This window comes from Notamacropus eugenii, chromosome 6 (genome assembly GCF_028372415.1).
Source record: "Notamacropus eugenii isolate mMacEug1 chromosome 6, mMacEug1.pri_v2, whole genome shotgun sequence".
Classification (NCBI taxonomy): Eukaryota; Metazoa; Chordata; class Mammalia; order Diprotodontia; family Macropodidae; genus Notamacropus; species Notamacropus eugenii.
In genome coordinates this window covers 234096768-234109841 of record NC_092877.1, presented here as the reverse complement: position 1 = coordinate 234109841, position 13074 = coordinate 234096768, and the positions used below count along the sequence as shown (strand labels likewise).

Genomic DNA, 13074 nt, shown 5'->3' with positions numbered 1-13074 from the left:
GCTCTCCTTTTCTTTTGTTGCTTTATTTTGTTTCTTATTTCTTGTGGTTCCTTCCATTAGTTCTAATTGTTCTTTACATCATGACTAATGTGAAAGTATGTTTAATATGAATGCATAAGTAAGTCCTTTATCAGATTGCACACCATCTTGGGGGAGGGGGAGAAAAAGTAGGGGGAAGAAATTTGAAACTCAAAATCTTGTGGAAGTAAATGTTGAGAACTAAAAATGAATAAATTAATTTTAAAAAAAGACTAAGATACTCTTCAAAATTCCAAAAGAAGACAGGCTTTGAGAAGTATCTGAGCACACTGAAAATCAAATAAATGCACCAGAGTTTACAGGACATGCTTTTTTCTTTTCTGCAATAGTACCTTGAATTCGTCACCTTCTGCCTGAATGAAGATCGATGCTCTTTAAGGTGGCAGCATTTGTCATAATTGGCTGAAACATTAGTGTCTTCCAACACCAAATATTGGCTTTAACTATAAGATCACTAAACCATATAATGACTTTGTACAGAGAATAATAGTTTGACATTCAAAGATCAGTGAAGCTAATAGCAAACTTTTCTTTGCTGTGAGTACTTGATACAAGGATACACACGAAGGATTAAACATCCAGGGAAGCTCTTAGACTTGTGATATAAAGAGATACCAAATGATAGCCTGTATTAAAGAACATAAAAGAGAAATAGCTTAGTGTGTTAGAAAGACCATGGAATTTGGACTCCAGGGACCCAAGATGTAATTCTAACTCTACTACCTATACAACTAGAATAAGTTATTTCGCCTCCATGTGTTGCAGATTCCTTATCTTTAAAAAGAACAAGTTGGACTCCATGGTCTCTTCTGTCTTTAATTCTAGGATCTCATCTTTTTTTTTTTCGATTATATATTTTTGTTTATGTCAATAAATAATTCCCAATTATTAGTATCTCATCGTAACAGGGTGGGGCAGGGGATGCTTGAGTTTTGAGGAAGAGAAACCAGATTCATCAGGGTTACAAGAACAAGTGACATCTCTTTTTGCTTTTAGTGAGTCACAAAGGTGTATGGACACACTCTCTGGAAGAGACATCATTCATTTATTCAAACCACATTAATTAAGCAACTACTATGTGCAAGGCACCAAAAGAAATGAAATTGAGAATTGCTGCTTTGAACTTGAGACAGAAAAGGAAGCTCCCATTCTAAGAGAGGCATTTCTTCACCTGTCAGTGGGGATTAGTGGATAAGAGAGGATCAGTAGTTTTTTCCCCTCATTTTTTGTTTAGCCCTTTAAAAATCTAGACCGCACTATTGATTACTGACTATTCATTGCTGAAGGCAGTACTCTGTATTCAATAAATTAAGCTTTAATTCCTGAGCCTAACAAAATAATTGACCTCAAAAAGAAGATAAATGAATAGCCCGTCCCAAGCTCATGATTAGAATCTACTTTCCAGTCTCATTAAATTAATATTTTTCAGTTGGATGATTTCTACTTTCTTTGCAGCTTCTTCCGATATCCTTAGAGCCCTCTCCTTTACTGAGTATTGACACTGAGGCTCAAGTATTTTTGTTCTTGCTTTTGAAATTTAGAGACTTGCATTGACCACTTGCAATCCTTAGTACTTTTTAATTAGATCTAATCTGCCATTTAATTTTTGTTATATAATTATTACTGCTTTATGACCTTCCTTTTAATCTCAAAGATTTCCTTGGTTTTTAATCATAATAATACTAGACACAAGCATCAATACTACTACTAATGTGATAATAATAATGTGTGATTCTTACTGAATATGGACTTTTGGGTGTCTCTTAAAAGATTATACTGGCAATTCAAGCCTCATCTCAACTTACTATTAATGTTTCATTAGTAATATTTGAAAGAAAAGTTTTCTGACAGTGAAGTTGCAGTATGATCATTTGGCAAACATTTTTGTTTTAGTTTTTTAATTTTAGAACCAGAAGACCTAAATTTTAGTCCTTACCCTCTCACTTGATAACTTTCTGACCTTGGGTAAGAAACTTCGCCTCTCCAAACAGTACTTTCCTAATCTAGACATGACCATAATAATGACTACAAACCTACCCTACCTGTCTCACAGGGTTGTTGTGAGGACCAAATGAGTTACGAAAGTATTCTGTACATAGCATTCCGGGTCATGTTCATGCACTTAGAAAAGTTAAACAAAGTACCTGGCTAGCCTTATCATGCTATTTATTAAGATAATTATTTTCTTATATCAGTATATTAATGCTTGATGCATTTTATTTGGGAAATTGTATTATGTGTTAGTGCCACTTACAAGAAAAATCATAGAATCTTAAATGATGCTGTGGAAGGACCTCTGAAGCCACTTAATCCAAAACTCATTTTATAGAGTAGGAAGTGGAGTCCCAAGGAGGTTAAATGACTTGTCCATGATCCTAATGGTAGTGAGCTTCAGATACAGTGCTCTGTAGTTAAATAATGAAAAAAAGAACTTTTTCTTGATAATACCAGGACATATTTAATATTCCAACCTGCTGCTGTTTAATTGATAAGACAATAGATGGAATGCTAAATTGGTGTAAAGAAGACATGAGTTCGCAACTTATCTTACATATTTCTTAACTGTTTGATAATGAGCAAACCAATGAACTACTTTCAGCCTCAGTTTCCTCATCTTATAAATAGAGATAATAACATCTACCTCACATAGCTGAATCAAATAAGAGTGTGTGTAGATATAGAAATATACACATATATTCATGCATATATGTATATATACACATATATACACATATACTTATACATGTACATGTGTGTGTACATTCGTGTGTATGTGTATGTTTTGCAAACCTTAAGGTTAAGGAAAAATTTAAGGTTAAATAATTGTTAGTTAGAAGTAGCAGTACAAGTAATAGTAAAGATAATAGAATATTTCTAAAGAAAAATCCATTACCTCTGCTTTAACAGCAAGTTATCTTCAATGGATAGTTTATATTTATTTTTATTGTTAAAGATACATTAACAATATGACCACTGACTTAAAAACATAAGAGATTAAATTTAATGCAGGTATTTTCATTTTATTTTGCTTTTTTTAGGTATAGTCAGATCTCTGGGGGTTTCTGAACCTTATTGATTTTGCTTCTATTTTCTTGTGTTTTTTTCTTAGAATTTTTCCGAGAACTCCTAGAGAATGCAGAAAAGTCACTAAATGATATGTTTTCCCGGACATATGGAATGCTATTCATACAGAATTCTGAAGTATTCCAGGATCTCTTTGCAGAGTTAAAACGATACTATACTGGAGGTAATGTGAATCTGGAGGAGATGCTGAATGACTTTTGGGCTCGGCTCCTAGAGAGAATGTTCCAACTCATAAACCCTCAGTATCACTTCAGTGAGGACTACTTGGAGTGTGTTAGCAAATACACAGACCAGCTGAAACCCTTTGGAGATGTACCCAGGAAATTGAAGATACAAGTGACAAGGGCCTTCATTGCTGCTCGGACTTTTGTTCAGGGACTGACCGTAGGCAGAGAAGTGGCAAACAGAGTTTCCAAGGTAATGGAAAAGAAGTAGCTATCTTTCTTTTGTCTTTGGATTATCTTTATTTTTCATATATAGAATATAACACCTTAATAAGCACCTTAAGGTGCTTGTTTTTTAATATGAGCAATTATCTTTATTGTGCCTCAATCTTGGACAAATTAGTTGATCTTTTAAGGTGAAGTCTGTGTATTCTTCCTATGGGGAAAGCCATTGGATTGATAATGATTCTGTGTTGTTTAAAATACAAGGTCAATGTTTATCAGCAGTGTAGCTTACAAGCATTTGTCAGAAGTGATACAATAAGAAATGCCTTCCAATTGTAATCGATTGGCATTGCTAATGAGGAATTTAAAGATGACAAATGCTGGTGACCCTATTCATTGACAGGGTACGATTCTCTAGGAAGTCAGAAGGTGACAGCTGTCATCAGGATTGTAAGTGGGACAAGCTGGGGTTGTTTCTAGGAGTATGCAATACCTGGCACTTTTTCATAGTCATCACTCTTGTCAAAATAGTTCTGGTTCTTTAATGGTTTAAGAAAGGCTCTACCTATACTGACATTTATAGAACTGATGCAGGGAGGATCTAGTGATTAAAAACCATAGCTTTTGGCATGGTAGTGGTACTATGACCCATTATCTTTGTAACCCAAGTGCATTGTATTGGATCAATGAGAATAGTAAGTCAAGAATACACTTTCATATTTATCTTCAAGGTTTGTTTTTAAGCTTTCCTATATTTCTTATTCTCAGACACTGTGATTCTTGTTTGAGAGAATGTCTGCCTTTGTTTAAGTTCTGTCTTGACATTTATCTGCACTTATGAGAGAGTCCTACCCATGTATGAGGTTGGACCAACAAATAAACTGAAAGATGTTTGCGTTTGGGGCCAAAGGAAAGGCAATAGATGAAAGAATCTGTTCCCTGGCACCAGAAGAAGGTCATATTTGAACAAAGGTGGTTGCCAAACATTGAGTTTTGTGAGTTTTCAAATTTTGTTTTTATTTTTGTAATCTTTGGACTGTGGCACAAAAGGGAAATTCAACAAAGTTTCCTTCCACATGCACTGATAACCAAGATGCTTTCAACTTTACCCTGTTCACAACTTCTTAGATCTGAAAATGATATTCACTTATTTGAATTCATTAACCTTTCAAAATGGGCTATGTGTGCCCTTGTCTTTATGGTTCTTTAAAAACTTGACAAGTAAAACAAGTTTATTGGACTTTAGTTGTTATTATAGTAGTAGCTATAATAGTGATTTGTTTTTTGTTTTCTCATATTGACCCAATTTTTGTTTTTAAACTAAAAGAAAGTGCTTAAGTAATTGGAAGGGTTATTTGTGAGAGGGTTTTTAAAGCACATAAACATGAGAGATTCAGTCACATAAAGGGGATATTACCATTTTCCCCAAAATAATCTATCATTGAAAAACAATGCTGTAGTCCTCCAGGGGATTATAGGGTTAGACATAATCCATTTCCAACAGGCTTGAATTCCCCAAAGAGGACAAACAAAAAAGCCAGGTAGGAAAGCAATGAGAAACATGGCCAAATAAGAAAAAGGAACTTCAGGCAGTAAGTTTAAGGAGAAAAATCATTTTGAAAAGCAGTGCTCTGTTCTGTGATGGGATTTGGGGAGTAACAGAATGTCATGGCTACATTCATGAGATTATTGCGCCTAATCCTTAAGACAATTTTGCTGCCTAAAATGAGCGATCGAGCAGGGCCTTCAGAATTTGGACATATATTATAAGAAGTAAAAATATCAACATCGCACATTTGGTAAAAGGAAAAATTATCATTTATATAAGTACATTACAGGTACATCATTTATGCATACATGGATATTTCAGATTCTGAAGGTTATGCACTCTGTGTGTGTCTACATATAGTCTGTGTGTGCATGTGTGTGTGAGTTCTATATTTACATAAAACTTCATAGGAATTATGTTGATTTCTGCTTGGAGGTAAATAATATTACAGTGTCTTGATGTGCTGTTATCAGGGGAGGCTACAGTAGGTTAAGGAGCCAATATATCAGCAAATGTCCCCCAAAAGTAATATTAATAATTATTATATTTATATATAATATATATGTAATATATGTAATTATAATAATTAAAAATTATAATAAAATTATAGTGTGCTTTTCTGCTTTCCCATTCTTGTTCATAGTTACGTAGGGGGGATCGCTGTCACTGACGTTGGCTAGGGACATGGATTTTCCTTCTGTAGTTTTGCCTACCCTGTAGTTCTGTCTAGTAGGTAGGATGGGTGTAAAGACAGTTCATATCTAAGTTCATGTCTTATGTTCATATATATATGTGTGTGTGTGTGTGTGTGTGTGTATTTATACGTAATATACACACATATGTATGTATATGTGTATTTATATATAAATATGTATATATGTGTGTATATACATGTATGTGTATGTGTATATATGTACATGCATGTGTGTATATGGGACCAAGGACCCTAAAACCAACAGAGACAGTAGGCCCCAGATATTCAGTAGGTGTTCTGTATCAAACTACAGATGATAACTTTTTTAGTCTAATATTTAACTTGCATAATCAATAGCAGTCATGTCACAATGATTCTCCTAACCTCCAATATGTTGCCCATCTTCAAAATCCTCATTTGTACTTTACCCTCTTTTAGTAAGTTCCCTTTGTAGCCAAGATGGATGTGAAAGGTGACTAGCTGGGATCTGGGATTTAGTTTGCGGCCATGAAACGAAGCTGGCTCAAAAAGAGATTGATGACCTTCCTACCTTCCAACCTTGGCCTCATTAAGCTCCTCATGTACCAGCCAACTGAAATATTGACATCTGAGACACTGATTTTTAATATTGAGCCAGTTCAGTTAAAAAGAGAGGAGGAGTGATTTTTCAAATAATTTAGAAGCCAGCAAATGTAAGTGGTTCACTGATGAGCCAGGCTCACCTAATGCCTAACATATGGTAGCTCACTAACTAGACAGGAGATATATCCAGCACTACTCTATAGAATTTCAGCACCCAGACTAATTTTTTCTTTGACATTTGTTTGACAGCAAATTATTCCACAAGACTATTAATATTAAGAGAAAGGAAAGTACATGAAGTTTAAGTTGCATTCACAAATGATTTTTTTTCTGTATTCTCCTCACTGACAGTAATTTAAGCTGGTATAGCCTCTTCATAGAGAAGAAGAGATTTCTGGGTTGTTTAGAAAGACCAACAACTTCAATTGAAGTGGTATATGTGTTGGATTTTTAAAATAGGGGTATGGTACCTATTGCGCCTAATCCCTAAGACAATTTTGCTACCTAAAAATGACCTACTTCAATATTCATGGTGCCACTGACTTTAGAAAAAACTATTTCAATTTCCACTTCAAAGTTATTGGAAAATTCAGACCTATATGCATTTCTAAATGTACTTATCATGTTTCTCCCACACATACCTGCTGAAATTAGAACTTTCATTTTTTCCTTATTTTTATTATTTTTTTGATCAATCCTCGAATTTTCAGCATTAAAATACATATAACAAATAGGGTCAAAATAATTAATTAATGCTATATAATATAAAGGACAAATCCAATACTTCAAGTCGTAAAGGAAAATTGATCAAATGATTCACAGATGGCCACCTTTTACCCCAACAAAGAACTGTGCAAACTTAATTGCAATTTATAAATACCAGCTGCTTTGTGTTCTTGTTTTGTATATTGTTGCCATCTTATGCTGCCCTGATTCGTTCTATCATCGTGGACCACTGGGAATAATTTATCTAGGGTAATACACACTTCCCCAGCTTTTCCTGTTTTTAGTGAGAGCAATGTAACCTATTTGTTAAAACTCTGGACTTGGTATTATAAACACAAAGTCATGGAGAATTTACAGGTTACCTAGTCCAAAACCCTTAATATGGATGAAAAAACTGGTAAACTTTGGGAAAACTGTGATTCCAACCCAGCTCCTCTGAAGCCAAACACAGCTATTGGTAACATACCAGGAAGGACCTGTACTCAAATCCCACTTTATATGTTTGCTAGCTGTGTGACTTTGGACAGATCACTAAAGCTCTCTGAGCCTATTTCCTTATTTACTAAATGGAAATAAGTAGTAGTATCTACTATTGTTGTGAGGAGCAAATAAAATAGTGTATGAATAGAGCTTTATCCATCTAAAAGTGCTATTATTGTTGGTATAATAACATGGGAAGAGGATGCCTTTAAAAAGAGTGTCCATTCTTTAGTATAACTAGAAGATATACAAGTGAGAGACACCTATCCAAGTGTGCTGTACAGCCTTGGGTTTCTGTATAACAAGCTCTTTAAGATAGCTCTCTGTCTCTTTCACCTGAGAAAACTGACCTACCTTAATAGCACCTGCCTCGAAAGCAACATAAGCACAATAAGTATGTCATACATGTTATTAACAGATTTTGGCTGGTGTTGTAGTGGAACAAATTCTCTCTCAACGATTATTAACTTTTTGTGGCATGAACTCTTCTCAGAATAATGTGTTCAAATACATAAAATTAAATTCGTAGGATTATAAAGGAAATCAAGGGTTAGTGAAAATAAAAATTATGTGTAATATCAACATATTTATACCTTTTTTCTCTCATCTAAGCTCACAAACCACCAGAAATCTGTATGTGGACACTTTGCAAAGTCCATTGAACCCAGTTTAAGAATCGATGTTATTAAGGAAATTTCATAAAAATACATTTTTGTTTCTGATTCAGATCTGTTATGTTATTGGTGTAGGTAACTTCCAACACAGAAGCCCCAAGACAGGTTAGCGATTCCTGTAATATCTAAGCATGGTCTCTGACACTAAGAGTTTAAGTAATTTTTCCATGGTCAAATGCATAGTGTGTAGCAGAAACTGGGTGTAGCAGAACTCCTGTCCTTCTGACTCAGAGATCAGCTATGTCTCTGCCGTATGCTGCAGTACCTCACTCACATCATAATTATAGGCACAAAAACATTCCAAGAATTTTGAAAAGAATAAATAAAATTTGGTATCATTGGCCGTTCTTAAAAGTTTGGAGGATTTTTCTTTTATTGTCCCGTCTTCAAAGATGTGATGCTTCAAGGACATTCCCTTAGGTAATATCAATGCACTGTAGAGGTTTATGAGCCAAGATACACATCAAAAAGAATTTTAATAAAGGTTGACAGATAAATTGCTTGAATAGTGCTGATATAGTGAAGTAGGAGCCATGTAGGGTATAAGGCATTCCTGCTATTCCTCTTTTTAGTTAAGCGATGACATCTCACAGATATTCATTTGTAGAAAAGATCCTGGAGAAAAACGTATTCCAGGACATGCTATTGATTATCTCCCTTGCTACCTTCATGATTGGATTCAATGGTTGGTTCTCTCTTAGCACACAAATATTTCTTGGCCTTGATGAGAGGAATTCAAGGCAGATGAGTAGACCGTGCATTCCCAGGTTCTTAGAAAATACTGTTGATCCTATAGAGCATTGAAACAAAACTTTTTTTTGGTCTTTCTAAACAGGGTAGCCTCCAGTGAAAATGGATAGTTCAGAGTGTCACTTATAGGGTACTTTCAGATAAATGTAAGGATAGAATCCAGAGCAACAGATACTAAAGAATAATGTCCATTGACCCTTCTGACCCAACATGAGTAGAATTGGAGAATTTATAGCAGTTCCTTGAAGGAATATGTCATTCTAGGAAATTTAAAAGGGACAGGGGATTGTATTAAAATATATAATAGAATTTCTCATTCTTTCAACTATATATGAATGAGCATATAGAGGTATGAGGGAGCAGAGCTCTGGTGTGGCCATTGTCCATGGGATTTCCAACACCCCCAAGTTATTCATAAAATCTCTTACATTTTCACAAGAATGACAGTCTTAATTTGATCCTTATTCTTCATACATCCAAAAAAAGGTAAGCTCCTCCAGGGAAGGGATAATTTAGTCTTTTGTATTTGCTTTTCTTTGGACAACACCTACCAGAGTGACTGAATGAAGTACATTTGATGAATATTTGTTGAATTCTGGATATCTTGTTTGGAGAGTGTCATTAACATGGGCCTATCTAGCCCATACTCATGCTGTACCTCCCAAGTCAAAGAATAACTGCACAGACATTAGAAATGTGTTTAAAAGTTTTAACCCCCTTGCTCTTTTGTAAAAAAAAAAGTCCATTATTTTGTACACAGAAAAGGAATTTTGAGTGAAAAAAATAAAGTTGCATTTCACCGTGCTTTCAATGAAAATTGACAGTCCTTTTAAGTTTATTTTAATGGTACTTTTAAAGGATACACAACAAAGCACTGTAAAAAAAAAGAAAACTCCCCTTTAGCATTTTGCTGCCCGTAATCGAGGCAAGCCCAGGGAGAACTCAAAAGCATGTGCTGTAAAATATTTTATTGAAAAGATGAACTCTATAATGCTCCCCTGCATATGTAGACAGAATATAAGTATATAAAATATTTATGGCACTATTTTCATAAAATATTGGTGACATCTTTTTCAGGATAGCAAAAAAATACGTTTTAAGATTTTTTTAGCTAGTATGGAGGATGGAATCTACAGTGGAAACCTTTCAGAGAAAAGCCTAGCCTGTACTTTTTTAGATGCTAAACTGGTAATTTCATATATACCTTTAATCGACCACCTCATCTTTGGCTTAACTAAGGTACAACGTACCTTAGTGAAGTTAAAGAATTATATAGATCATCAAAAGACACACACACACACACACAAACACACACACACACACACACGCACAAATATTTATTTTTTCCCTGAATTATCAGGAAATATCAGGTGAAAATGATTACTTGGGCTACATTGTCTAGATTAACATTCTCAGTCCAAAGGCAGTGGACACATAGATGTCTTCTTGCCACCAGTACAGCCAGAAGTTTTTCACATATATTTACCCCAAAGAATTGTTTACAAAGGTGTCACAGGAAAAATTGCATCAACTTATTCAACTATCTTTTAAAGCAGCTACTTGACTTCCTGAAAATATATTGTCTTGATCCTTTGGGCCTGCATTGATTTCTTTCTAAGCCTGGCATATGATAATTTGTATGACTGCCTTACTGAGTATATAACACAGCTGTGATGGACATTGGCCAAAATTGTCTTTTTGTCAGTATCCATGTGTCATCATTGTCATTATTAAATAGCGTTTAGATGTCAGAGCTCATTGCTGTTAGATGAGAAAACAGCAATCTGGAATAAAATGAAACTGTTGGAACAAGGTTTAGTTTGTAACATCAAATTATTCATGGTAAGTATAAATTTGGAACTCATATCTGAGTCTAAACTTTGATACTTACATTTTAAAAAAATCATTTCTTTCAGGAATTCCATTAGTACTTCTTGCAATTTTTTTTAGGCTTTGCCTATATGTGATGTGGAGTTGTTGCTATCTTCTGTGTTTGTGTCTTCAGCATTGCTAACTCCAAAAAACTTGGGTGTACTCATTTTTCAGTCATTTTCAGTTCATTTGTTTAAGTCATTTCCAATTCCTCATGATTCCATTTGGGAGTTCCTTGGAAAGGATACTAGAGTGGTTTGCCATTTACTTCCCCAGCTCATTTTGCAGATGAGGAAACTGAGAAAAACAGGATTAAATGACTTGCCCAGGGTCATTCAGCTAGTTAAGTGTCTGACATCAGATTTTAACTCAGGTCTTCTTAACTCCAGGGCCAGCACACTATCCCCTGCACCATGTAGTAGTCCTTTTCATTACATCCTGAATGGGGACTGTGGCAAGGCCAGGCTCTGTATACTTCAGGAGGAATAGTAAAGACTTCTGTGGTACTGGTTTATATTACCAAAGGTATGGTTTATGAGTATTGTGTTCTACAACTTCATTTAACTTTAGCCAGTACACTGAGCAAGAGGTTGTCTACATTAAGTAGTATAGAGATTCCTGTGCCAGGCAGACTTCTGTCCTCGGGGCAAGCTTCTGGTTTTCCATCCAAGTGACACAGCTGTAGATTTGAGGCATCATTACTGGGCCTTGGTCCCTGCTACCAGCACAGAATTGCAGGCTGGAGGCTTCCCTGGCTCCCCTATTTCATGAGTATTCCTATCAAGCCAGGTTTTTCTTTCTGGATCCCATTCTCAGTGCCTAAAGACTTTTGATTATTCCTTTCGGTGGGCTTTTGCTGGCCAAATGCATTAAGTATACTTTCTCCTTTGATTTATCAATCATTTCTCCATTAGAAGTTTTTTTTTAAATCCTTGCTAAAGTAATTGTAAGAAAACTAGTGTCTTTTGCTTCCTTGAGGATGTCCATATTTTTTTCTTCATGCAATCAATCAATCAACAAATGAACAAAGTTTTATTAAGCATTTATGTACCAGGATTTTTGCTATTTACCTGGGATGTAAAGACATAAATGGACCATTCCCTGCCCTCAAGGACCCTATATTTTAACAAAGAAGAAATAGAAATAAATAGTATATCTATCTGTATGTATCTTTATCTCTATCTATCTGTCTAGAAAAATAGAGAGATATAGATAGATAGATAGATAGATAGATAGATAGATAGATAGATAGATAGATAGATAGATAGATAGATAGACAATAAATACAAATAGATAGTTTTGGGAAACAGTGAAGTAGCAGCCTTGGGTTATACTGAAGGTATAAAAATATTCACTCTTGGTGTTGTGTTATTTTTGTCTCAGTTTGGAGCTATATTATATGATCAGCTTCTGGAAATTTTTGTTCTGCCTTGTAACCTAAGAACCATCTTCATGCTTTCTTTTGTAAAGTTATTTTCTTCAGTATTTTTTGGATCCCCTTTAGCAAGTTTTTGACGTATTTTTCATGATTTTCTTGCACCAGTCTCATTTCTCTTCCCAATTTTTCCTCTACTTCTCTTATTTTATTTTCAAAATCCTTTTTGAGCTCTTCTGTGACCTGTGACCAATTCATGTTATTTTTAGAGGCTTTGGATGTAGGAGCTTTGACTTTGTTGTGTTCTGGTTGTATGTTTTGATCTTCTTTGTCACCAAAGTAAGATTCTACAGTCATACTTTTTTTCCTCTGTTTGCTCATCTTCCCAGCCAAATACTTGACTTTCTAACTGTTTGTCAAGGTAGGACTCTGCTTCCAGTAGAGGTGGGGGTTGGGGTTGGTGTACTGTCCCAGGCTTCAGGGGGTTTGCATTAGCTGCTTTATCCCCCATGGTCTGTGGCCCCAGAGCTCCAAAAGCTGCTGCTGCTTCTGCTGCTGCTGCCACCACTGTCAGAGGCACCCACAGTATCCAACTCTGCCCTAGGGCTGGGGTCTTACCCCAGTTGAATTGTGACCCCCCCTCACTCAGGTCCCACCAAGTTTTCCCACTGACCTTCTATGCTGACTTTGGCATTTGTGGGTTGAGAAGTATGGAAAATTCTTGATCTGCCAATGACTCAGTCTCCTGAGACCTGCTTTTACCCTCTCTGTGCTGGCATGGCCCACCCTAGACTGCGCTCAGCTCCGCTCCTACCTCTGTGTGATAGATGCTTCCTTACCCACCTTTCAGGCTCTCTTGG

General features: G+C 35.5%; 1 protein-coding gene across 2 annotated transcripts in view; it reads left to right on the top strand.

The window, feature by feature from the left end:
• GPC6 (glypican 6) overlaps positions 1-13074 on the top strand; it is a 1287247-nt gene that overhangs the window by 638643 nt on the left and 635530 nt on the right. For both annotated transcript variants that reach the window (XM_072622120.1, XM_072622121.1), the window contains exon 3: positions 3149-3540. In XM_072622120.1, coding sequence (XP_072478221.1) covers positions 3149-3540 — 392 coding nt within the window. The remainder of the gene's footprint in view (positions 1-3148; positions 3541-13074) is intronic.